This window comes from Sceloporus occidentalis, unplaced genomic scaffold (assembly GCF_023333645.1).
Source record: "Sceloporus occidentalis isolate IW3139 unplaced genomic scaffold, rSceOcc1.0.p SCAF_4, whole genome shotgun sequence".
NCBI classification, from domain to species: Eukaryota; Metazoa; Chordata; class Lepidosauria; order Squamata; family Phrynosomatidae; genus Sceloporus; species Sceloporus occidentalis.
Window position 1 is genome coordinate 16040537 of NW_028316984.1, and position 24340 is coordinate 16064876.

Below are 24340 nucleotides of genomic sequence, written 5' to 3' on the forward strand. Positions count from 1 at the left end.
TGACAATTCATCTTCATCCATGGAGGCTTTATTTCTCTTTGACGGAAGACAGCCTTTCATACAGATGTCTTTCTGCATTCCTCCATGACAATGTCCCTGGCTTCAGTCTAAGGCTCTTCTAGTACCCAGTCAAGTAGGCTTAATAGTGCAAATCTATTTTTTACATTATCTTTAAATTCTACCAGGATGTTCTTCGGGTTGTATTTTTGCATGGTGGTTGGGTTACTGTTCCGCTTTAGCTTTATTATAATTTTTCATATTAATAGTTCATGTTGTGTGCCACAACCTGTTCCTGCAGATTGCAGAGAAAATGTAGCTTCTCCATCTTCTGCTTCCAGTTATGTAATCTATTTTATTTTTATGTTGGCAATCAGATGATGTCCATGCATACAGCTATTTTTTGGCTTCTCAAAGAATAGGTGTGCTATGAACAAAGAGTTGGCCTTCCAAAATTCAGTCAGTCATTTTTCTCATTCATTTTTTGATCTCAGGCCAAATTTTCCTAGTCTGATTCTACTCTGTTTCTTACTATTTCATTTCATTTGCCTCTGGTTAACAAGTTCTGTTTTGGTGTGTGATCAGTTTTCTCCAGGATTCCAGCATAGAATCTTCCTATTATTATTATTATTATTATTATTATTATTATTATCATTATTATCTTCTTCTTCTTCTTCTTCTTCTTCTTCTTCTTCTTCTTCTTCTTCTTCTTCTTCTGTAGTTGGATGATAAACTTACAGGATGGTTATATTAATGGATTTTCCCTGAAGTCTTATTGATACGATTTTGTCAGAATTTTCATTATATCCTTTGATTGCTTTTGCTACATCTCTCCTCACTATTAATGCCACCTCAATCTTTCTTTTAGCTTTTCATTTCCTGAGTAAAACATTGTGTAATTATCTGACTGAAAATGTCCTATTCTTGTTTACTTTAGATCACTGACCCAAATATCGCAATGTTTATGCATTCAGTTTCTTATTTAACTGTGTCTAGCTTCCCCTGATTTTTCTGAGTACATCAATCACTGAACATCATTTCAACTTCAGTTGAGTCCTTAGCCTAGCACTTCTCATACCTGTCTTTTGCCATACCCCAGTAACTCATTGGGTGCCATCAAACCTGTGAGTTTTATGTTCAGGCACTGTCTCTTGTTTGATTTTGGATTGTCTCATCATAAGGGTTTCACAGACAGCATTTGAAATGAGGTTTCTTGTGCTTTCTAGGCAGTACTAATAAGAGCTTACTGTGTTGCCACTGCCATTTCTGAGAGATCTTCTGCCAGTGTCACCCCACTTCTGTTTTTGCACAGTAGCTGTTTGGCATATTGTGTCTGGCCCCTTAACAAAAGCCTGTCTGACATGGGAGACCCTACAAACAGCACTGCTTCCATCCGCATATCTCTTGATTCACAGGAATACACAGTCCCACTACCTCAGAAATTCCAATGGTGGGATTTTACTGGGTGAAAACTAAATTAAATTCTTATCTCTGTGGTTTTTCTCCCTACTGGGTTTCCCAGGTGGCAGGAAACCCTTTGTCAGCTAAAAAAAAAACACTAAAGAATTAAAAATAATCTTACCATCCCTGGCCTGAGGTGCTTTCCTTTCACCATTCCATGTACTGATACCAGATGGATTAGCAGTTCAGTCATAAGCCAACACTAATACTGGCATAATGTCCCCCAACACACCAGAAGGCAACAGGACAATGTTGGGGGCCAGGATGTGGTTGAGGGGCATAGCTGTCATGTCCAGAAGAAACAGCTAGGAGGCTGCACCTGGTAACCCCCCCCCCCACACACACACACACAATCTACTGTTTGAAGGAATTAACACACTTTGTCTAATACTAGGGCTATCCTTGGTCTCACTTTCCCTGCACTATATCTCCCCATCCCTGCACTATATCTCTAACCATTGTAGAAAAAAAATTGCAGCAGTGTTCTTAGCATTTGTAATACATCTGTCTCAAATTCCAGTTCTTCCAGTTTGTTGTAGGTACAGGATCTCCTTGTTCTGCCCTAGCCCCAGTGCACTTCTTAAATTGAGTGGAGAGATGTCCAGCTTAATTTCTGGTATGGGTCTTCTTTGACCACACTTACACTGTTTTCACCCAGGGATCTAACATGCACTTTCTTTCAATTGAGGCTTATTATGGCCCGGTCCAGACGGGCCCTTTGTGGCATGCCCATGACGTGCTAGGGTTGCTCAGGGGCGGGACGTGCACACACCCCTCAACCTTAGCATGTCATGGGCGCACCACAGCTGTGTGGCACTATCTGGATGGTGCGTGCAGCGATGACGTACCAGCAGCGCAGCATCCAAACAGCGCTGTGCCACTGGCACATCATTGTGCTGTTGTTGGCGCTTTGGCATGGTGCAAGTGTGCCGCACAGTTTGGTTGCTATGGCGCTGCTGCAGAACAAGGAGAGGCGCCTCCCTGGCATCTCTTTTTGGCGCTCTGTACCATGCCTAAGATATCAATAATTCACACCAGAACACAAGCCAGGTGTGTGTGTGGGGGGGGGGGCAGGTTGAAGTCGGTTGAAATATCTGTATAATTTGGCACATACTGACACAAAAAAAGGACTCTGTAACCTTTTGTTTCATCTATGGTCTTTGTTCTTCTCACAGGTTGTAATAATGAGAGACTACCATCATGAAAATGTGGTCGACATGTACAACAGTTATCTTGTGGGGGATGAGTTGTGGGTTGTGATGGAGTTTCTGGAAGGTGGTGCATTGACAGATATTGTGACTCATACAAGGTAAGCTTGGTTAGTGAACAGTGGACACCTTTGCAGAGAAATGATTCCTTCTAGTAATCTGATCATTTACAGATTTCCATGGCAGCCAGGGTTCCCAAATTCATTCTAGCTGGGGTAGCTGGAACAGATTTTATCTCTTTTGTGGGAATGGACTGAACCCCTGTAGAGGGAGTGCCAGGGATGCATCCAAGCATGTGCACAACTCTGGATTAAGGCAAAGGTGATGAACTGGTGGGAAGGAAAAGAAAAAGCATTAATTATAATGTCATTCTATTATGAGCAGTAACAAAAGAAGAACAGGTGGAGGAGTGAGTGTGACTATTGGTACATCCTTTGTTGATAATTCCTGGTAATTCCCTCCACTGTTTCTATGGCAACCCATGAATTTACTAAACTTAGTTTGAATGTACCAGTGCCAGTGTCTAGGAAATAGTGAAGTAAGGATGCCTATTAATCTGCCAGGTAGCAGTCCCAAAGTGGGTATGTTCTGCTGCTCATACAGACAATTATTTTGAGTCTTTCTTAGGTCCACTTTACTTTCCATTAGGATAAAAAAAACCACACACACACAGACACACACACACACACACACACACACACACACACACACACTGTTTTCACTGTATGCACAAGCTAACATCCTGTAGTTACAAACTAAAATGCTTGGGGAAAGTGGTTTTTGGACTACAACCTTGCTGGTTGAAGGATTCTGGGTGTTGCAGACCAAAAAGTAACTATTCCTGAGCTCTGCCAAACTATATGGCTTAAATGCAAGCTTCAACACTACAGTACTCTCAGAGGACATACATTCTCATTCACAGTAAGTGCAGCTAATGCTGTGTGTGATAACCCACCACTGTCATGTGAATCATCTTGCAAAACCATTTTCTCTTTGGCTGCACAGTAGAACAGCAATGGAAGTCCTAGTTAGTACCTTTGACTTCCAATGACTGTAAGTGTTGCAAGTAGAGAAATAGAAGCAACTGTGCTTGTATAAGCTAATAGGCACCAAAAAGGCAACAAAGATAGAGACAGCAAATTTGTTGTTCCCTTGACTAAACCACTAGTGGGGGATCATGTGGTTCCCCAGATGTCATTGGACTATGAATTCCCATTTGCTAAGAGCAACATAGCATAATTGTGAGGAAAGTTGGGAGTTGCAGTGCAACACCATCTAGAGGACCACTTGATTCTCTTTCTGCTTTAGACTCAATTATTGTACTCTTAGCTAGTGCTCAGGCATGCCTTCCCTCATGTGGAAGCCTCCATACAAGAAACCTAGGTTTTTTGGCTGCCTGATTTGAATACAGAGTGCTGATTACTTGTTGCAGCCTCACAAACTGGCAGGAGGGGTGGAAACATTGCCCGCCTGCACCTTGGTAGCCAACAGAATAGTTGGTTTGGCTGACTGGTTTTCACCTTACACAGATATACCCTGAAATATTTACAGTTTTAACTAGGAAAACATAGTTGTATTGAACATCCTTTAAATATGTTCTTGTTTAAAATGTGAAGCTAAATATATTATAAATGAATACCTTAAAATGGACCGATGAAAATTTAAAGCTTAATCCTTAGCCTTCTGTCAAACGCACAAGATATTGTTGGACAACTACTCACATCATACCTTAGTAGTCCTGGCCTACACAAGATGATGGGAACTGTAGCCCAACAACATCTGGAGGGCCACATGTTCCTATCCTTGATTCAACTAGTCTACATTTTTTTCCAGAAATATGAATCAGAAAACTAAAAACACAGATTTAAATGAATTCACTGTAAAGCCACATCAAAGATGGTAAAGGCATAAATCTAACTGATGCAATGAGTCTGTTCTGGTTGGGACAAGGAGAGGATTTAGACCAAAGACTGTGGCTGGCATTCTGTGTTGCAGTTAAGGACTTGTAACCGTGAAGTTTATCGCACTGGCCCTGAAACGGGCCCAGCGCATTCTAAAATGTGCACACGCACAGGCGTGCATGGAACGGGAAGGGGCTAAGAACCCCATTTTACCACATGCTGGAATGCTGCCTTTGGCACCTGGCGTTCCAATTGCGTCCCCATTCCATTCCAGAGGGCACCATTTTTGAGACTTGTTCTAAAGCATTCTCAGAAATGGCACCCTCTGGAATGGAATGGGGACACAATTGGAACGCCCGGCGGCAAAAGCAGCATTCTAGCATGCGGTAAAATGGGGGTCTTAGCCCCATCCCATTCCGTGCGCGCCTGCATGCGTCCACGTTTTAGAATGCACTGGGCCTGTTTCAGGGCCACTGCGATAAACTCCCTAATGTTACAGATTCCTAACTGCTCTGTATCCATTAACACTACATAGTCACAATCATGGTGCTGTTGCCGCAGTTGTAAATACCTTCCCAATCTACTTTACTGGGTAACAGCCACTCTGTTCTGTTGCCAATCAAAGTGCAGAAGGATGATGTTTCCACTACTCTCACCCACCAGCAAGCAAGGCTGCAACAATTAGAATTGCATCCCTTGCAATTGCAGTGGTCCCTTTGTGTCCACTGGAGTTTGGTTCCAGGAACCCCTATCGGTACAATAATCCAGGAATGCTCTAGTCCCATTAAATACAGTGGCATAGTAAAATGGTATCCCTTATAGAAAATAGCAAAATAAAAGTTTATTTTTGGGAACTGATATATTTCTGAAGGTTTTCAAGCCATGGATGCTTGAATCCATGGATGAAGAATCTGTGGATACAGAGTGCCAACTGTACTTGTTGCAGCCTCACACACTGGTGGGAGGAGTGGAAACATTGTCCTCCTGCACCTTGGTAGCCAAAAGAATAGACCTCAGTTTCTTGGCATAGCTGCTGCCCAGTATAGTAAGGTGTATTTTTTTGGAGGGGGGGGGGTTGGCCAAGAGATATTAGTTAGTTATGCATGTATAACTAAATGCAGAGTATGGGCCTATATTCCCCCAGCTTTCAGCACTTAACTTCATTAGCATATACATTAAAAGACTTGCAGGAATTTTTCCTTGCATTTCTCTCAACTTCCTGCCTGTAAAAGAATTCTGTCTGACTTGTAAGTTTGCAGATTGAATTTTGTGCACTCATTAATTCGAAAATGGGTCATTATCTCATTTATTTTGTGACTTTTCTTCATGGAATCATGGCTATTTTTAAGAACTGCTGCAGCCCACATACTAAAAATGCTCATCACTTTCATTAAGCGCTATTTTCTCTAATGCTAGTCACCATGCCAAATATTTTGACAGGCATTTAATTGCAAACAGATGCTTCCAGAAAACTCTTTCTTAAATGCTGTCATTAGGTTTTGGATTCATTAGAATCACTCCTTAATCATCATTCAAGCATTTTATGACCTTCTCTTTAAGACTTTGCTGAAGTATTTGCAGCATTTACATAAATAGTATAAGGTACAAGAAGAGGATATGTTGAGTGGAAGGGTTGGCCTGACACTAGGGCACAATAGATGCCACATTGTGCCTGAATAAAGGGCTGTTGAATGTCTTCATCTGCACATACCTGTACCTTGCTATTTTATTTTATTAGTTAGATTTCTATCCAGCTTTTTGTCCAAGGAACTCAAGGTGGCATACATGGTCATACATTTTTACTCTCACAAAAACCCTATGAGGAATGGAGGTTGAGAGTTAGTGATTAGCCTCAGATCAAATGATGATCATTGTGGTGAAGTGGAGACTTAAACCCCTTTCTCTCCACTTCTTGCCCCTTGGCTCTCACAACATCAGGGATGGAAATCAGATATTGTTGGCCTTTATCTCCCAGCAGCCCTAGCCAGAAAAGGCAAGGGTAAGGGTTCAACAGTTCCTAAGGTCCACATGATTTCCACTCCTACATTACACTATACTTAATCTCGTCTCTGTACTCAGCTCCATTGACTTTACAGGAACGTATACTGAGTCAGACCGCTGATCTACCTTGCCCACTATTATCAACATTGCAATTATGGCTAACAGTCCTGAAGATGCAAGGGGGGCATACCTCTGTGGTAGAGCATAATAAGATGTCATTTTGAATCCCTGACCTTTCCAAAGTTTCACATAGGGGTCCAGCTCTAATTGGAGAGACCAGGGATTCAAAGGGGCACCCTTTTATGCTCAACCTCTTGCATCTTCAGGACTTCTTGCCATCATTGTCACAGCAGGTTTGTTTTTTCAGTGGCATCACAGTTACTTAGCTCAGCCCACTAGTGAGCTTGTGAGGCAGAGTATGGGATGCTCATCATCAAAATGGTAGAGTAGAATAAGCAGAGAACAGGACTGCCTTGTTTGGGGGGGTTCATATTGCCACTAGCACATTTGCATCCAAAAGGTTGCAAATTCAGTTCTGGCATTTCCAGTTATAGGGTAGCAGGCATCTATCTGAGCCCTTGGGGAGAAGCTCCTAATTAGAATAAACAGTACTGAGCTAGACTTACCAGTGGCTTGACTCAGACTAAGGCAACTTCCTACATCCCAAATGCCGCCTGCAGCAGGAAGCTCAGACTAGTCTCAGTACAAAGAGATAGCAGTGAAGTGCTTCCAATTTCCACTGTGGCAACCAGTATAGATGCCTGCTAGGGATGGCAGCCTTATCTTCTTTCATTTTGGGCTATTTCTTCATTGCAGTTCTCAAAGAGGAGAGTAAAGTGATTCACTGGTTTTAAGATAATATTTCAGCCTCAACAAACCTAAACTCTAACCGGGGGTTGAGGAACAAATTAGGTTTACAAGAAATACCCCTAAAGGGGGAGTGGGGAGTGGACTGTAAATAAGACAGAAAACTACAAAACAGCCCAACAAAGACATGAGAATGCTTGAAACAGTGGCTGACTGCTGGGGGACTATTCATGATAATTGGAGGGAAGGTAGAGAAAACAGACACCAGGGTCTCTTTTTGTCACTACATTGCCTTTATCTTTAATCCAATAATTAATCCTGATTAGAGTAAATTTATTGAATCAGTGGGAAGTTAGTAAGCCAACCTTTATATTGGTTCCAATGGGCTTACTATGTTAAGTCTTTGTCTGCCCTGCAAAATATTCAGAGAAATATGTTTTTGAATACAATGCATAAATAAATATTGACTCACTGTAAATTATCCCTGAAGGGAGTTGACTGAATAGTCTTGAGTTGCACTATTATGTGACATTATTATTATTATTATTATTATTATTATTATTATTATTATTTGCAAACCATAGCATATCATTCTTAAACAACAGCTAGAATCCTGTTGGTTGCTATGTATCCAGGTTTAGAAAAATAGCTGGATGCTTGTCTGCTTTTCCTTCCACTCTCCATTGGCCATGAAATGGCCAAGTTTAGGGAACATGAAGGTGAGTACAGACACATTTTCAAGGGAGTTGGATGGGAGACCATCATAGCTATGTATCATAATTGCATCTCCCAATGCAGGATTGCAGACAATCTTTTTACCCTTACACTTTAAAAATCTTTTGTGGTTGCTGTGCTTTTCTGGGTTTGTGTTTTTGCAGGATGTATGTTTCTCCAACCTTAATAATGCTGTAAAGTTCTTTTCTTATGCCACTTTCTTAATTCTAGAATGAATGAAGAACAGATAGCTACTGTTTGTTTGTCTGTACTAAAAGCATTATCTTACCTTCACAACCAAGGAGTTATACACCGGGATATTAAGAGTGATTCAATACTTCTCACAAGTGATGGACGAGTAAGCATTTGTTGTTTCCTCTGATATTGATTTTTGTTTGTTTGTTTGTTTACTGTAGCCATGGTATCATTTTGAAGGCAATAGCTAATATGCTTCCAGTGTTGGCTGGAAATTATCTCTAGAAAGCATAGGATTGAACCTACATATTCCCTGTGTACAAGATGGGGAAATATCCGTGCATGTCCAGAGAGTGGGTATTTCTTTACACTGTCAGCTTCCTGCTCCAGAGAGCCTCTCCCCTTATCCACAGATGGGCTGATGATGATGACAGAAGGGACAGTGGAAAACAACAGCTCCCCCGCATTGTTTGTCTTTAAAAATACTAATTTTCAAAGCCAGAAGTGGATTTCTAGCCTTTTCTGAATGTAATGGGGAGGTGGGTTGGCAGCCCCAAAGGATTGCAGAGGCAGAAAACAAGTCCCCCAACCTGCCTCAGCTGCCCACCCAACCAACATCCAAAAGCAAAGAATCTTGTTTCCATTGTTATCAGTGTTATTCAGCTTTTAGTTTTTATGACTGTGCCACTAAAAAGCCACCTGATCCCTTCTTTGTAGATATGTATACAGTGCCTCATGATGCTTATTACTCCTGTGATTATTATCTGCATGCACATTTTGTCAGGAGAGATTGCATAATCATGTTATTTTTCTCTGCTCTTAATTTTTTTCCTAAGCCATCTTTTATATACTCAGAGAACCAAAAGATATATGCGTACACCTCTTGTACTCCTACATAAAGGGGGATGGACCTCACATCCAGTATATGCATTGTTTCATCTGTTCTTCATGCGATGGAAAAGAAGTTTTTGCCATGGTTGGGCTTTGTTTTATAAATAGTAACCATTATTTCTATGCTCCTACACACCCCACCCTCACGTAGAGTAGAGGATTGGGAGAAATGGGGGGAAAACACACTTAATTGAAAGTAATGCCAGCACCATTGCCAAAATAAGTCAGACAATGCCAGTGTCTGTCGCTGCAATGCCATAATTTATGGTGCTTCCCGATTAGCGTCTTCCTGATTAACAGCTTCCTGTTCTAGATCCCAAACTGCAGCCTGACATGACAAATGGGTTGCTCATCTGATATGCCTTGCCTTTTCCGTTTCTGCCCTGCAAACCCAGGACTCAAGGCTCAATCACCACCTGCCCTTGACGATTTTGCACAGGGCATCACAAGCGGGCTTATCATGACGTGCGAGAGCATCCTGCAACATTGTGTTCTGTGAGGAACTGATAAAGAATACTGCCTTGTTTTGGCTGAAGGACGTGAATGCCCCACTAGAAGAATCAAGCAGGCTGCTGCACACATATAACATCTATTCTGACTGCAGCCATATAAAGCCAAGAGTGAAAAAACAAAAATCCCAGAAGATTCTCTCATGCATATTTAGACACACAATTACTTCTAGGATAGAAAGAAAGCTCTGATAGGCTGTACAATCCACAAGCCTCTTGTAGAGTTCAGATCCCAGTTCCTGATTTACTGGTTGCTCTTCCCTATGCTGTACAGATAGATATGTATGTTTAAAATGTTATTGTTAGACTTTTCTCTCAAGGTCTGTTTGTCTTAATCAGTGTTCACTAGAGATCTTTCCATTTTATTGGGAAGGACTATCAAATTCAGGATGCCTTCACTTCAGCCCTCTGCTCTCTTCCTCCTCTCTTCCTCCCTTCTTCATTCTCATACTTTCTCCCAATCTCTACAAAAAGAATTACATTCAAGGTTACCCAGCCACTTCCCTTATTATTATCTTTTCCTGGCTCTTCCATGCTCCAGTCTCGTGAATCTCTGTGAGACTTAGAGCCTGTGCATACTGGCAGAAAAAGCTGGCCTGGGCGTGGAGTCGGGGCATGGTGTCCATATGACACATGCCCCAGCTCCACTCCAAGGCCAGCATGATTCTGTGCACCGCACCACACGGCTTGTACCATCATGGTGCTCCTCTGATACTGCGTCTAAATGATGCAGTGCCAAAGGAGTACCGTCAAGCCAGAACACTGTGGCTATTGCACCCTTTCTAGGCGCAAAAAGGAGCCACTTTTTGTGGGTCAATTTTGCACCCTGGAAAGTCCAGATCGGAGCTGGGGCATGCGGTTGCCACACCCCCAGTCCAACGCAGCTGGAAGCAGCTGTAGGCTGCCCCTTAGGGACAGTCTGCACAGCCTCACAATCTTCTGATGCTGCTTCTGCATTCTTGTTTTCCAAACCCTCCTTAACTCAGCAAAATATTTAAAATTATGATTTTCTTTTCTCTTCAGATAACTATTCAATCTCCCCTCCCATTTCCCTGCACCTCCACACTCTTGATACTCTCTTCTTGGGGCCCTTTTACACTCCACACTCTCTCCTTGGAGCCCTTTTACACTATACAATTATACCACTATTATTTTACTTTAACCATCAACTATGGCAGTTAAAGAGGAATCATGGGGGTAGTGTGGAAGGACCCTTTGTCATTTCCAAGATATTAACTGTTCAATTCCATCATTCATTTGTTATTTTACTGGTTAGTAATATTTAAGTCTCACCTTTCCTCCAGTACACTCACAGAAATATATGTGGCTCTCCTCCTTTCTTCAACTGTTCAGGCTAAGAGAGGCTGGCCCAGGATAAGTCAATAAGTCTCAGGCTCGGTGGAAACTTGAACCTGGATCATCCAAGTTATAGTCCAGCACTCTAATCATTATATCAAGTGCATTCCTATTGCATTTGCTCTCCTTAAGGTGCCCCCCCTTGCCAAAGAATGAGTGGAACTACAAATCAGCCTCACAAGACCATCTGGCATATCTTGTATATCTGGGCATATCTGGGCAGTTTGGGGGTCCTAGTACCCTGGCAAGGCCCACCATTCAACCTAGACCTGCCACCCCATAATATTAGCTTCCAGTCCAGTTCTGTAAGCATTGCAGCTAGGTGTAGCTTGTGTGTAATTGACGGATCATCACTGAGCCACAAACTGTCATATTAAAATGCCATTAATTTTAAGTATAACAAGTATAAAATCATTGGAAAAAGTAACAAACAAGATTAAAAAAAAACCCTTCCCTCATATGAAAATGGTCTCACAACCAATTAATCATCAAGTGCCTATTTAAATAAAAAGGCCTTTAGAGGAGGACCAGCCTAGCATCCCATGGGGAGGAATTCCACAAGCTGGGAGCAGCCACCTAGAAGACCATCTTGCATGTGCGTACCCAGCAGCCCTTTGACAGTGGTGGGACCAAGAGAAAGCCTTCCCTGAGGGTCTTAAGTATTCCCCTAATCCATATAGAGCTTTACGTTATTTACAAACACTGTACTGAAACTACAGATACAAAATACAGTGTCTCCCTATGTTGACAATTTGTTCTTTAAATATTACATTTTGTTTTAATAATCACCTCCATATTACTGGAGTGGACTTTTCAATGGACTTGAATTTAGCACAATCTTACCTATTCAGTTCAATTGATATTAAAAGTTAGTATTAATTTTTTTTAAACCCAAGCCACTGCAATTCACTTCATCCTAAAACAAGAGTATTGATCTGCATTTTTCTTAAGAATATAGTTCTAGCAAGTACATTTTCAGGTGTGTGTAGTCTGAAGTACAGTTTTTAAAGGTCAGCTTTAGACAGTGGGTTAGGCAGAAAAAGTGCAATCACCATGAGCCATGATTCAGTCCCACTTTACCAAGAACAGAGATAATGGGAGTGTGCCAATTCATAGAAAATCAGTGGGACACAAGCCCTGAGTGATTTCAGTGGGACTTGAGTTGATGCCAATCTAATGCTAGTCATCAGCTTGAAACGATGGGAGGCATGAAAAGTGAATTTTGCACTGCAGGAAAGCGGAAGTGGTGGGATTCTCTTTCCCTCTTGCAGAATAAAACATGATGCCCCTGAAGAATTTTTCTTTTTCTTGGCTGTTTTTGGAAAGATAAAACAAAACACTTATCAAGAACTTGAATTTTGGCGGCTACTATACCCAAAATCCCCAGCTAGAAGGATTTGGGGAGTTGGCATGTTTCCTAAGGACTGCAAGTATCACATAATGTCATGTTGTTGCTGCTGTTGTTGTTGTTGTTGTTGTTGTATGCCTCCAAGTAATTTCTGACATATGGCAACCCTAAAGTGAACTATCATGGTATTTTCTTGGCAAGTTTCTTAAGAGGATGTTTGACATGTTTGTTTTGGGGAGATTCTGGTAGTTGCAATTTAAAAAAAGAACTCTTCTAAGATCTGCCAGAAAATACTGTGCAATGCTGCAAATCCCTCTCACTTTGGCCTCTAGTGCGGCCCACCATCATCTGAAGCCTCAATTGACATTTCCAACAGGCAACTGTCCTTCACTCAGTATTATGGAAACCTGATAAATGTCTGTATACAGTACACACTATCTGCTTAGTTGTTTTTCTGATGTGTCTTGTTTGCCTACTTTTTTTAGATAAAATTGTCAGATTTTGGGTTCTGTGCCCAAGTTTCAAAAGATGTTCCAAAAAGAAAATCTCTTGTTGGGACTCCATACTGGATGGCACCAGAAGTGATCTCTAGACTCCCCTATGGAACTGAGGTAAGTCAGTCAAACTAGGGGCTTGCTTCATCCACCAGTATAGTAGGGATGCAAATCTTTATTTTCTTGTTGCATATGAGAATGGAAAAAAAATGCAAACCTTGTTTTCCTTGTAGAAGATTATGAAGATTTTAACCCATTTTTGATTACTTCCACTTTGGGGGCTTATTGTGACAATATTGTGAACTTTTCTGTGCAAATGCTGTGACAAATTCTTTAGAAATATACAAAAGTGTATGAAATATATAAACTACAAAATAATTGTGTTCTTACAGTACTAGATGTTCCAAATAATTATATGAATAATTCCAAAATTACCAGCAGCAACAAACTCAAATTAATACTGTGAGTCTTCAGAACAATTTGTGGCCATATTATCTAATGCTCTCCTTCTGATCTTTTTGGCAACCAAATGGCACATAGCGATTAGTATTACTCAAGAGAAATAAAACTGATTCTGCAAGAAGATTTCCACTTACTTGAGTCATCAAAGAATTCAAAATGTTTCTCTTGGAATGGATTATGATAGTGTGAACCTGTCTACCATCTGACATTGGTCACAAATACATAATCTCAAATGGCACTTTATGATAACATCCATATAAAGCTTGCATTATCACAGTTTGATTAAAATATTTCTTAGGGACACTGGTATAATTTTATTAAAATAAAAAGCTCTACAATATCATCCTTTCACACAAGAAAACCATGGCGAGAATAGAGAGCTCATGATTAATTGTAAGTCCCTTCTAGAATCTAGCCAGAATAGCCAGAATTGTATCTTGTCCATATCCAATGAAGAATTTAGCTCAGGGAAGTAGCTATGTAGAAACTTTTGGCAAATTAGTTTCCCATATCAGTTATTGATCATTTCCATGAAATACAATGCCAGAAGATGGTCATCTGACAGAGTAGCAATTTATTAAGTATATTAACTAGAAGAATCAATTCTTGTTTTCTTTGATGGCTGGCCAGATTCTGTGTGCAACAAACAGCATTGCCAATTTCAGGGGAATTCCCCAGAATCTGGGAATTTTAATTAATTTCTTTCCCGGGATTTTGACTGAATAATAATAATAAATATTGGGGAATTCTGGATTTTGGTCAAACATTCCAGGGAATATCTTTGAGGCTTGTTGGCAACACTGGCAAAAAAAGGTGCACTTGTTCTAGATGGGAGTGATTAAAGTTTTCAGGAGAATTTACAGATTTCATAGCAAATAATCCACAAAATGTATTTTGTACAAAAACATTTTATTTTCTGCAAAATCCATTGTGTTCTATGCAAACTACAAATTTTCTCCTTTTAAAAAATGGCTAGAATTCAGTATCTTGTATTGCAGATTCATAACCTAGAGTTACAAATCTGTAACTGATTGTAGGTCCCTACAAAACCTACATGTTTATGACTATGGCACTACACACTCACACACCCTTTTGCCAGTGGTCTCTGATGTAAGGAGCAATTGCAACAGGGATCCTGTTTCTGATTGTCACAATAGAGATGACTGGTGGGAGGGGGGAGGAAACGTCAATCTTCTGTTCCCTGATCAACAGGACAACAGACCTCCGTCACTCACAGCAGCAGATGTCTGATAAAAAAGGGTATGAGGTCAGGCCAAGCGCTATTACTACAGCCTGTTACAGACTGCCAAAATAAAGCTGCTTCGGGTCTCTTTGGAGGTATGCTGTTTAAATGATGCATGGATCCTAAGAGTCCGGAGGCCACACCAAAGCCACACTCCATTCCTAAGCACTGGAGTGCAGCTTTGGTGCAGCTTTCGGATTCTTAGGATGCATGCATCATTTAAACAGCATACCTCCAAAGAGACCTGAAGCAGCTTCATTTTGGCAGTCTATAACAGGCCTTAGTTAAGTATCTAGAATCCCAGTTGTGTTGGATGCCACCATGCATAGCATGGTTTATCACTGAAATGTCATAAGTGATCACAATTGTGGTTTCCAAAACTGTGCCAAAATATTGTTGGACTTCAGCTCCAAGAAGCACTAGCCAGCATGTCTACTAATCACAACCTCTGAGAGTTTCATCCCATTACATGTTTCAGAGCTACTGCTCTGGAACATTTGTATTACTTGTCAATTTCCTTGTGAGCTTTAGGAGTGCATCTTTCCAAAGGGACATATGGGAAGACTGCAGCCTCAGTTCTTGTTTTTGCCATGAACAGGAAGCAGAAATTGCTGAGCTGGCCATGTTCTTTAACATTGCTTTTAAGTCGCTTATAATTACTAACCACTCAGGTGGTCAAACCTGTCACTTTCTGGCTGCTGCTTCAAAAAATGTAACCAGATCTCTGTGAATCCAAGGAATAATCAGTAAGAGAGGAACATGATTGTCAAAAAGAAATAAATAAGCATGCTATTATATGAACCAGCATGGTGTAGTGGTTTGAGCATTGGACTTGGACTCTGGAGACACTGGAAACCAGAATTCAATTCCCCACTCAACCATGGAAACTGACTGGGTAACCTCGGACAAATCACCTATTCTTAGCCCCAGAAAACCCTGTGATAGATTTGCCATAGGGTTGCCATAAGTCAGAAACAACTTGAAGGCACACAACAACAATATTTTAAGGGTTTTTTTCCCCTGAGCCATAGTGTTTGTGTAAAAGCTATTCATATTAGCTATATTTTACAACAGGAAAGCAAACCATAGCTGTTTGGGGGAAAGCATGTGCCGAGATTAACAAATTCTCTCAGTCATTACTTAAACCAAACATCTAGTCTCCTGCCCCATATTATCAGATCCTCATGAAAGATGTCTACTAAGCAAGCCATCAATGGCTTTCAAAAGTGAATGTCACTGTAAGAATGATGTATCAGTAGAGCCATGTACAAGCTCTTAAAAACTGATGTGTTTTGCAGGTGGATATCTGGTCCCTTGGCATCATGGTAATAGAAATGATAGATGGAGAGCCACCTTATTTCAATGAGCCACCTCTCCAGGCAATGCGCAGAATCCGAGACAATTTGCCACCAAGAGTGAAGGATCTACATAAGGTAAAATGGTTGAGTTATGGTTTCTTGTGTTGGTGAATAGGCATCTCTGTTCTGCAACACATCCCTGAGCAAATTGGCTCTACCTCAGTTTCTTTTTAAGTCACTCTTTCCCAGTTTGGTGTGCTTTCCAGATGTCTTGGAGAGCCTCGGCCAGTATGGCCAGGGCTTATGGATTATGGGTACAATCTATACTTACACTTATATGGCTCAGGCAGTGTCTCAAATAAAGTATCAGCATCATCCATGGAATCTGATCATGCTTTTTGCCCCCTAGGCTGCAAAACTGCTGCTAGATCTTGTCCAAGATCTCTGCACCTCATCCCAACTAACCACGGATTAGACATAGAAGACTGACACTGCCATATTAGTTTGCATGAGTGTGAGTGGGGACTGTTACACAAAGAGTGCAAGAAGAAGTTACTGAATATATCCTTCCACAATCATCTACAAAGACCATGCACCACATAACTGGGCTTCATACCTGCTTGTATACCTTTGGAAATAGATTAGAAAAGTCAGTGGGTCCAAAATGCTGCAGCCAGGCTATTCGTTGAGTACCCCCCCACACCTTGTTGAATCAGCTCCACTGGCTGCTGATCTGTTTCTGGGCAGCACTCAAAGTCCTGACAATCACCTTTAGAGTCCTACACAGCTTAAGACTTGTAGCTGAAACACTATGGCGGGTTACAGACCGCCCATTTGGGGCGGCCTGTACCCGCCCCTTTCCCCGGAGTATCGGGGCCTCAGTGGCCAGAACGGCAGCCGCTGAGGCCCTGATCTACCGCTTTTCAGGCTGCGGGGAAGTGGCAAAACGTCGCTTCCCCACAGCCTGAAAAGGGGTGTCCCTGGGGCTTCAAGCCCTAAGGACACCCCGCGGCAGCGGGGAGGAGGAGAAAGGGGCCGCTTGACCCCTTTCTCCTTTCATCCGCTGGGCGCAGCCATGTGAAGGCTGCACCCAGCGGACCAAACCAGGAAGGAGCTCCGAAACGGAACTCCTTCCTGCTCCGCAGAAAGGGCGCACTAAGCACCCTGGCATGGAGTGAGGACGTCACGTCCGCACTGCCCCGTATAGAGGCGGCGCGGTCATGACGTCCTCATGGTGGCGGCTGTGTGGAACGGCCGCCGCCATTTTCTAACCCTAGTGCACACTCCGCATGCACAAAATGGCCCATGTGTAACGGGCCCATATCTCCCTTTATGAGCCTGCCTGAGCTCTAAGATCTGCAAGGGAAGGCTTTTTTCCTCCGATCCTTCTACCATTACAGGAGGGCATGGGAGAGAGACTTTTCTATGGCTGCTCCCAGGCTATCCTTTTCCACAGCTGCCTATTGAAAAGAGGTCTTGCTGGACCCCTCCCTGTTGTCTTCCCACCAGAAAGTGAGACCTTTATATATAATGAGGTTTTTGGCTTTTAATGCGATGTGGCAGACTGAGCTTTTATTGGGGATGTTGATTCTATTTTGTTCTGTCTTATATCTGTTTTTAAAATCATCTTTTAAATGCATTTTTAACCAGTGTTTCTAAAATAGAAATTTCATTTAATTGTGTTTTAACTTCCGTAATGAAAACTTTTTAATTGCATTGTGTTTTTTAAAAGGCTGTAGAGAAAGGCAGGATAGACAATCAATCAGTCAATCAATATGTCACCAACTGAATCCCAACCTTAGTATAAAGGAGTACAATCTCCTGCCCCACCTGAAGACTTGAATCTCCTGTCTTCTCCCAGCATTCCCAACAATATGCTGCTGCAGGAGTGACAGAAACCTCATATCCTGCTTTTTAACATTATGCAGTATTGCTATACATGCTATTGTTATTCAATACCAGTCATGTAACTTGCTCTTTTAAAATGCAGTTTTGGTTTTTCCAGGTCTCATCCATCCTCCGTGGCTTTTTAGACTTGATGCTGGTGCGGGAACCTTCACAGAGAGGAACTGCCCAAGAACTGTTGAGACACCCATTTCTCAAGCTGGCTGGGCCTCCTTCCTGCATAGTGCCTCTCATGAGGCAGTACAGGCATCACTGAATTCTCTGGTTTATTGATTTAGTTATGTTCCTGAGGGAAGCCATGCACAGCAGTAGAGGCTGCTGGGGAAAGAGAAAGCTCTGGGGAGCACAACCACAGAGCAATGTACCACTGTTGCCATGGCTCAGCAGTGCCATGAAGGAAGCTTCTGGGGAGGGGGGTTATGAAGGTTTTTTTTCTTTTTGGTTTGAAAACCAGACATGTTGACAGCTATTATTCTTGCGTGGGCTGTGCCTTCCCCAGTCAGTTGCTGTTTTTAGTATGTCAGCTATCAAGGAAGAAGGATGTTTTCTTCAAGTTCCACTTGGGAAAGAGAAAAAGGAGAGGGGAAAAAACTTGTCGCACATTTGGAACACCAGAATTTTATTTAAAATCAGAGGAAACTAACACTTCTACTTCAGAAGGACACTTTTTTTCTGACAAAATCTAAAAAGCAAAACAAGACAAAAAGCACTTTTTAATCTTAGTTGTAGCGGTGTGATGTATTTTCAAACAAATTTGTAATTTTCTGTACATTGCTTTTGATAATTTCCAGTACTTTGATGTCATAGTGATAGTGCAGATAGAGGTGATGGGTGTAACTTAGCAAGCATTTGAGCGAGACCTTTCCTACTTTTTTATCCCTTTTGAAGAGAAAGGAACATGAATGAACACAAATATGCACACACACACACACAAAATTCTGAATGTTGACAAGAATTTCTCATCTGTGCCAGTCAAATGTACATGTTCCTTTTGCAAGCATTCAAGTTGCTGAGCAATGCCATATCCTTTTCCCCCACTGAAACAATGTTTAGGGATTTTCGCTGTTGTCCTGAAGTGATATGTACCTTGAAAAATACTCAGGTACTTATGCGAAGGGCTGTTTCACATAACCTTTATTTCTCATGTGAAGATTGGAAATGATTGAATGGTAGTAACAGGTGATCAGGTACTGCAGTTAAGAGCACAGTGAACCCTTGCTGGTCAAGAGGTAAGCTGCCCATTTGATAGCTACAACCAACATTCATTACATAGATCAGTCCTGAATATTATAAGCAGTGACAACAGTGAATGACTCCTTCCTGCAGGGATAGGGAAGGTTTTCCTGTTAAGATCCATATGACATTGGTCAAAATATGTCAGAGACTGAAGTCCAGCTGTAGGTTTAGCTGGAGGCAAAGTGGATGAGGTTTGAAAATGTCCACCTGTGATCATTGAGCTGCAGGTTTCCCACTCCTGCCTTACTGCATGTGCACACAGCTGGGTGATTTTGCTCAAATTCACATTCTAAATAGTCCTGATATTATCCTATATTTAGAATAGGTCCACATGACTCTTGTTCACCAAAGCCTCCCAAAAGCCATGAGTTGTGGCCTGCCAAAGGCTCAACTCACCTCCTGCTTGAGGAAACAGGAGGCAGTTAAACCCTTAGCAAACTCAGAACTTGGTTTGGATTACAACTCCCAGAATCCCTTCTAATGGCCATGCTGGTGGTTCTGGGTGCAGTAGTCTAAAAAAAGGTAATATTTGGGCCCGAACAGACAGGCTAAAATAAAGCTGCTTCGGGTCACTTTGGAGGTATGCTGTTTAAATGACACATACATCTTAAGAGGCCAGAAGCTGCGCCAAAGCTGCGCTCTAGTCCATAGGACATGCAGAATTTAAACAGTATACCTCCAAAGTGATCCGAAGCAGCTTTATTTTAGCCTGTTTGTTTGGGCCCATTCCTGAACACTGCTTGCAATGCAAAGCAAGTGTGCTGTGTTCCATTTGGTGAGCCACATGCAAGTTGCCCAGGTCTAGTGCATGTACTGCTCTTGAGCCACAGCAGTGTTTGATCACAAAAGTAAACAAAGGCCTCTGGTTGTACTCCTGCGCAACCACCTGTCCCACATGAGTCCATGTGTATCAGTTTCACAGTGTTGTTTCTCACATGAGCTGCTATGGGTGTATGACCTGTTTGTCTGCAGAAGGAAGGCATCATGATTGTCTTCAGCTAGCAATATAGACATATCTTTGTTTCAGTCTTTGCCAACCCCAATGCCCCAACATTTGCCTTTATTACGCTTCAAGCTTTGGAAGTTAAAGACAGACTCAAGACATCCAGGCATTTTCTTGGACATTTTCCAAGTTTAAAACAAAGTGTTGTAAAATTATGTTGTGTTTGCCATAAGGGGAGAAGTTCTCCAAAACCTCTTTGGAATGTTAATTCAGCAGTGGTTGCTACAACCAATTTTGTGTTGCTTGTTGGCTAGATTTGCATGTTTACCATAGGCCTATAGAGATTTGCCTTTATAAGTGCTTCATAATTATTTCAGTGATGGGGAAATTTATTTATTTATTTATTTATTTGGTTATTTATTTATTTATGCATACTATCAAAGCCATGTATTTTCCAACTTTTTGTTTGTTTGTTTGTTTGTTATTATTGACTTCACTTTGAAAAAAAATATCTCTGATCCTAAATTGAACATATCTGGTTAGATTGAGTTGCATTGTGGATTTTTTTTCCCTTCATGAATAATATGGTCATTTCCTATTGTAATAAAAAGTGGAGCAAAAGAACACTCCAGAAAGGTTTCCCAGTTGTCCTTAAGAAATCTGAGCCTCAACCCTACATTTCTTCAGTGTTGCATAAATAGCTACATGTGGAACTATGTTATGCTGAGCCATATACCCTCCCCTGAAAAACCTGTAAAACCACTCCATATAGCCATCTCATACTTTGTGGCATGCAAGGCAGCCTCATAGAATCATCTGGCTACCTCCTCATAGCCAGATATAAAATGATCACAGCAGTGCCGAGACCCCCAGAGGACCCTGTCAGATCTCAGTGCTGATGTTATCATTTTGCACTTGGCTATGAGTAGGTAGCCAGATGCTTCTCTGCACCTCCCTGCTTGCTATGAAGCACATAATGAGCTTTAGTGGCTTTTTAGTTAAGTCAGGAGGATGGACAGTGGGAGGGAGAAATAGCATCTTCTGGAGTGCTCAAAAAAGACATCCACATGTGTAAAGAAAACTTAAGTTTGTAGATGTCCCTAATAGAACTCTAGTCTTAAAAACATGTATGTACCAAACATGCACACAGGAAACAAGGCTTCTTCATTTTGCATATCAAACACTATGCAAAATATGTGCGTTTAATCAAAAGTAAGATCTATTATTCCATGGCTCTTCCTTCTCAGTAGATATTCTTAGAATACTGCTGTTAATGACACAGGTTATTATTAAGGCGATAAAGAAATACATGCAGTGCTATGCAGAAGTATTAATCTCTCCTTTGGTTTTTCCCTATTTTTGCTTGGTGCAACCTGGAATTGAAATGGATTGAATTGCCACTGCTATGGTTTGGTGTACACAAAGTACTCCACACTGTGAAGATGCAAAATATTTGGACTCCAAGTAAAATTACTGATTTTGGGATTCCTAATCACAGGCCCAGGTTCTCATTGCACTGCAGGCTCGGACTTGCTGGGAATTGAACAAGTATTTTTTCCCCCAACTAATGTCAACCCTAAGGCAAACCTATCATGGGGTCTTGACATGTTTCTTCAGAGGGGGTTTGCCATTGCCATCCTCTGTTGGTGAGAGAGTGTGACTTGTCACCCAGGTCATCCAATGGGTTTTCATGGCTGAGCCAGGATGCGAACCCTGGTCTCCAGTGTCATAGTCCAATGCTCAAACCACTACACCATTCTAGTTTGCAAATAATCTTCAAAAACTGCTGTTTCCAAAGACTTTTCTTGCAGTGAGAACAAAATTGTGAAAATTATGTTATTTTGTGGGGCTGTAATTCCTATAATCCTCCATCAAGAGCAATGGCAATACTGGCTGAGGGATTCTAGGCGCTACTATCTCCAAATGATCCAAATGCCAAGGACAGATGCTGAATCAACATAAAACATAACTAACTGCATTCTTATTACGGTAAATCATGTAGGCAAATTTGAGGGTCCAGGGACATATGCTACTCCCCAGACCCACCTTGGGCTTCACTGGTAAAAATGTTTTTAAAAACTGATACTTACAAAAGACTACTTATGGTGTTATGTTGTTTGTTTCCTTGAGGAAATAAGTTATGGGCCCTACACCCTTCAGGAAGAGGAATTATCTTTTGCTGTTGGAGGCATTTGCTTCATTCTTTCTAATGATAGAGCCAATCCTAAAATGTGTGTGTGTGTGTACTGTGTGTCTTCAAGCCATTTCCAACTTTTGGCAACCCTATCATACGGATTTACTGGCAAGTTTCTTTAGGGGGTGGTTCCCTTGCCATCATCTGACGCTGAGAGAGTGTGACTGGCCCAAGGTCATCCAGTGGGTTTCCGTGGCCCAGAAGGGATTCAAACCCTGGTCTCCAGAGTCCTAGTTCGACATTCAAACCATTACACCATACTAGCTATCCTTAAAATAGATTCTGCACATGGAATAGCTTCATTAAAGTTAGGATTCACTTCCCCAGTGACATGGGAGCCAATGGACTGCCCATCTGAATTCTTCAACCCTACTGTCTTAATTCAGTTGCTCCCAATGAATGTACATGATGCCAGAGCCAGGCAGCCATGACAGCTGCAACAGAGAATTTTGGTTTGCAGCCCTGATCTGCTGCAAACTGCTGTTCACTGCTGTTAAGGAACTTCTGTTATTCCAGAAGTATGAGTCTGTAGCAGAAATGGTGGAAGGCAACAATTCCAACAATGACAATGCCTTCATTTGGGTGATTTTGCATTTTTCTTAGCTGGGCTACAAACTAAGTCCTTTATGGCCAGTGCCATGGACAGCCAGAAGGCTAGTTGCAGGAGCAGCATCTGTGGTCATGGCAGCAGTGATGAGGAGGAAGAAAAAAGAGGAAGAGGAGCTCTGGGAAGGGGGCTTAACTGGAATGCCATCTTCTAAGTGTTACAAATCTCGCACACATATGAAGGACCAAATGCTACTAAAGTGGAAAGAAGGAAGAAATACAGTAAGTAACAAGAAAAGTTATACTTAGCCCTAAATCCAGTTGCTATAAGATCCTTAGATCTTAGAGCCTGGAGCGGACTCTCAAGACTTTGTCCTAAGTTTCAGGACTTGAACCTTCAGTCCTCAGGACAAGGAGGCTGGATCTCAGGACTTCATCACATGGGAGGAAATCAGGGGATTCAAAAAGGCATTATCCAGGGAAAGTCAGGTGGTCACAGCTAAGATTATCACACACAACGCGATTGGAGAATGCTTATCCCAGTAATAACCAGGGAATAATCAGCAACAAATCATTCACTGGATTTCCCTGTGAATAATTTGTTGGTGGTTATTCTCTGTTTTTTCCTGGGATAAGCACTCTCTAATCATGACGTCATGTGATAATTTTAGCCATGATTACACGACTTCCGGGATAATGCCTTTTGAATCTCCCAAATCCCCCCATGTGATAAAGTCCTCAGAGTGAAAGCATTGCCTTGAAAAGTGTGTGCATATATATTTTCCTCATTTACTAAACCAGATGTTTGTTGTTGTTTTTTAAATGACATATTCCATGCAGCTGATGCTTAATGTATTGTACTTAAGGACAGCAACATGGCCTATCCCATGTGATATCACAAGATGTTCCTAGATTTGGACCTGAAATCTCAGCCTGGGGTAGTCCAGACCTAACAGCCCTAAATTGATAATCCCAACTAACATACACTCACTGAAGCAATGTTTATTTACCAAGTTACCATGGGTTCACAGTCAGCCCTCCATATCCATGGATTCTGCATCCATAGATTCCACTGTCCACAGCTTGAAAATATTCCCATAAAAAATTTCAAAAAGCAAACCTTGCCATTTTAGTACCCTATACAGTCGGCCCTTTTTATACACGGATTCAAGCATCCACAGTTTGAAAATGTTCAAAACAGTATAAATTTCAAATATCAAAGCTTGATTTTCCATTTTCTATAAGGGACACCATTTTGCTATGTCATTATATTTAATGGGACTTGAGCATATACGGATTTTGTTATCCATGGGGGATCTTGGAACCAAACCCCAGCGTGTAACTTGAGCATCCCCAGATGTTGGTATTCACAGAGGTTTGGAACCAGGCTTCAGCAAATATCAAGGGTCCATTGTATGTCTGATCCAGTTGAGTTTAGGTCCTAGACTCCTACCAAAACAGCTTAAGGATCTTTAAAAGAAAAGGGCAAAAGTTACTTAAATGGTTCAGAAGGTTTAGTCACTTTTATAAAGATATGTCTACTGACATAATTCACCAGATTTCCATGTGATTAAGGTTGGAAGCAAGATAAATTCTTCATTGCATATGTATATTTAGATGAATATGGTATG

The 24340-nt window shown here is 41.5% G+C and overlaps 1 protein-coding gene across 5 annotated transcripts in view; it reads left to right on the forward strand.

Moving 5' to 3' along the window:
- The window catches only part of PAK5 (p21 (RAC1) activated kinase 5), a 145097-nt gene extending 124396 nt beyond the window's left edge, over window positions 1–20701 (forward strand). For all 5 annotated transcript variants that reach the window (XM_089519281.1, XM_089519283.1, XM_089519282.1 and 2 more), the window contains 5 exons: window positions 2634–2767; window positions 8321–8447; window positions 12874–12999; window positions 15886–16020; window positions 17891–20701. In XM_089519281.1, the coding sequence (XP_089375407.1) occupies window positions 2634–2767; window positions 8321–8447; window positions 12874–12999; window positions 15886–16020; window positions 17891–18046 (678 nt within the window). In that variant the 3' untranslated portion in view covers window positions 18047–20701. The remainder of the gene's footprint in view (window positions 1–2633; window positions 2768–8320; window positions 8448–12873; window positions 13000–15885; window positions 16021–17890) is intronic.
- The last annotated feature ends 3639 nt before the right edge of the window (window positions 20702–24340 follow it).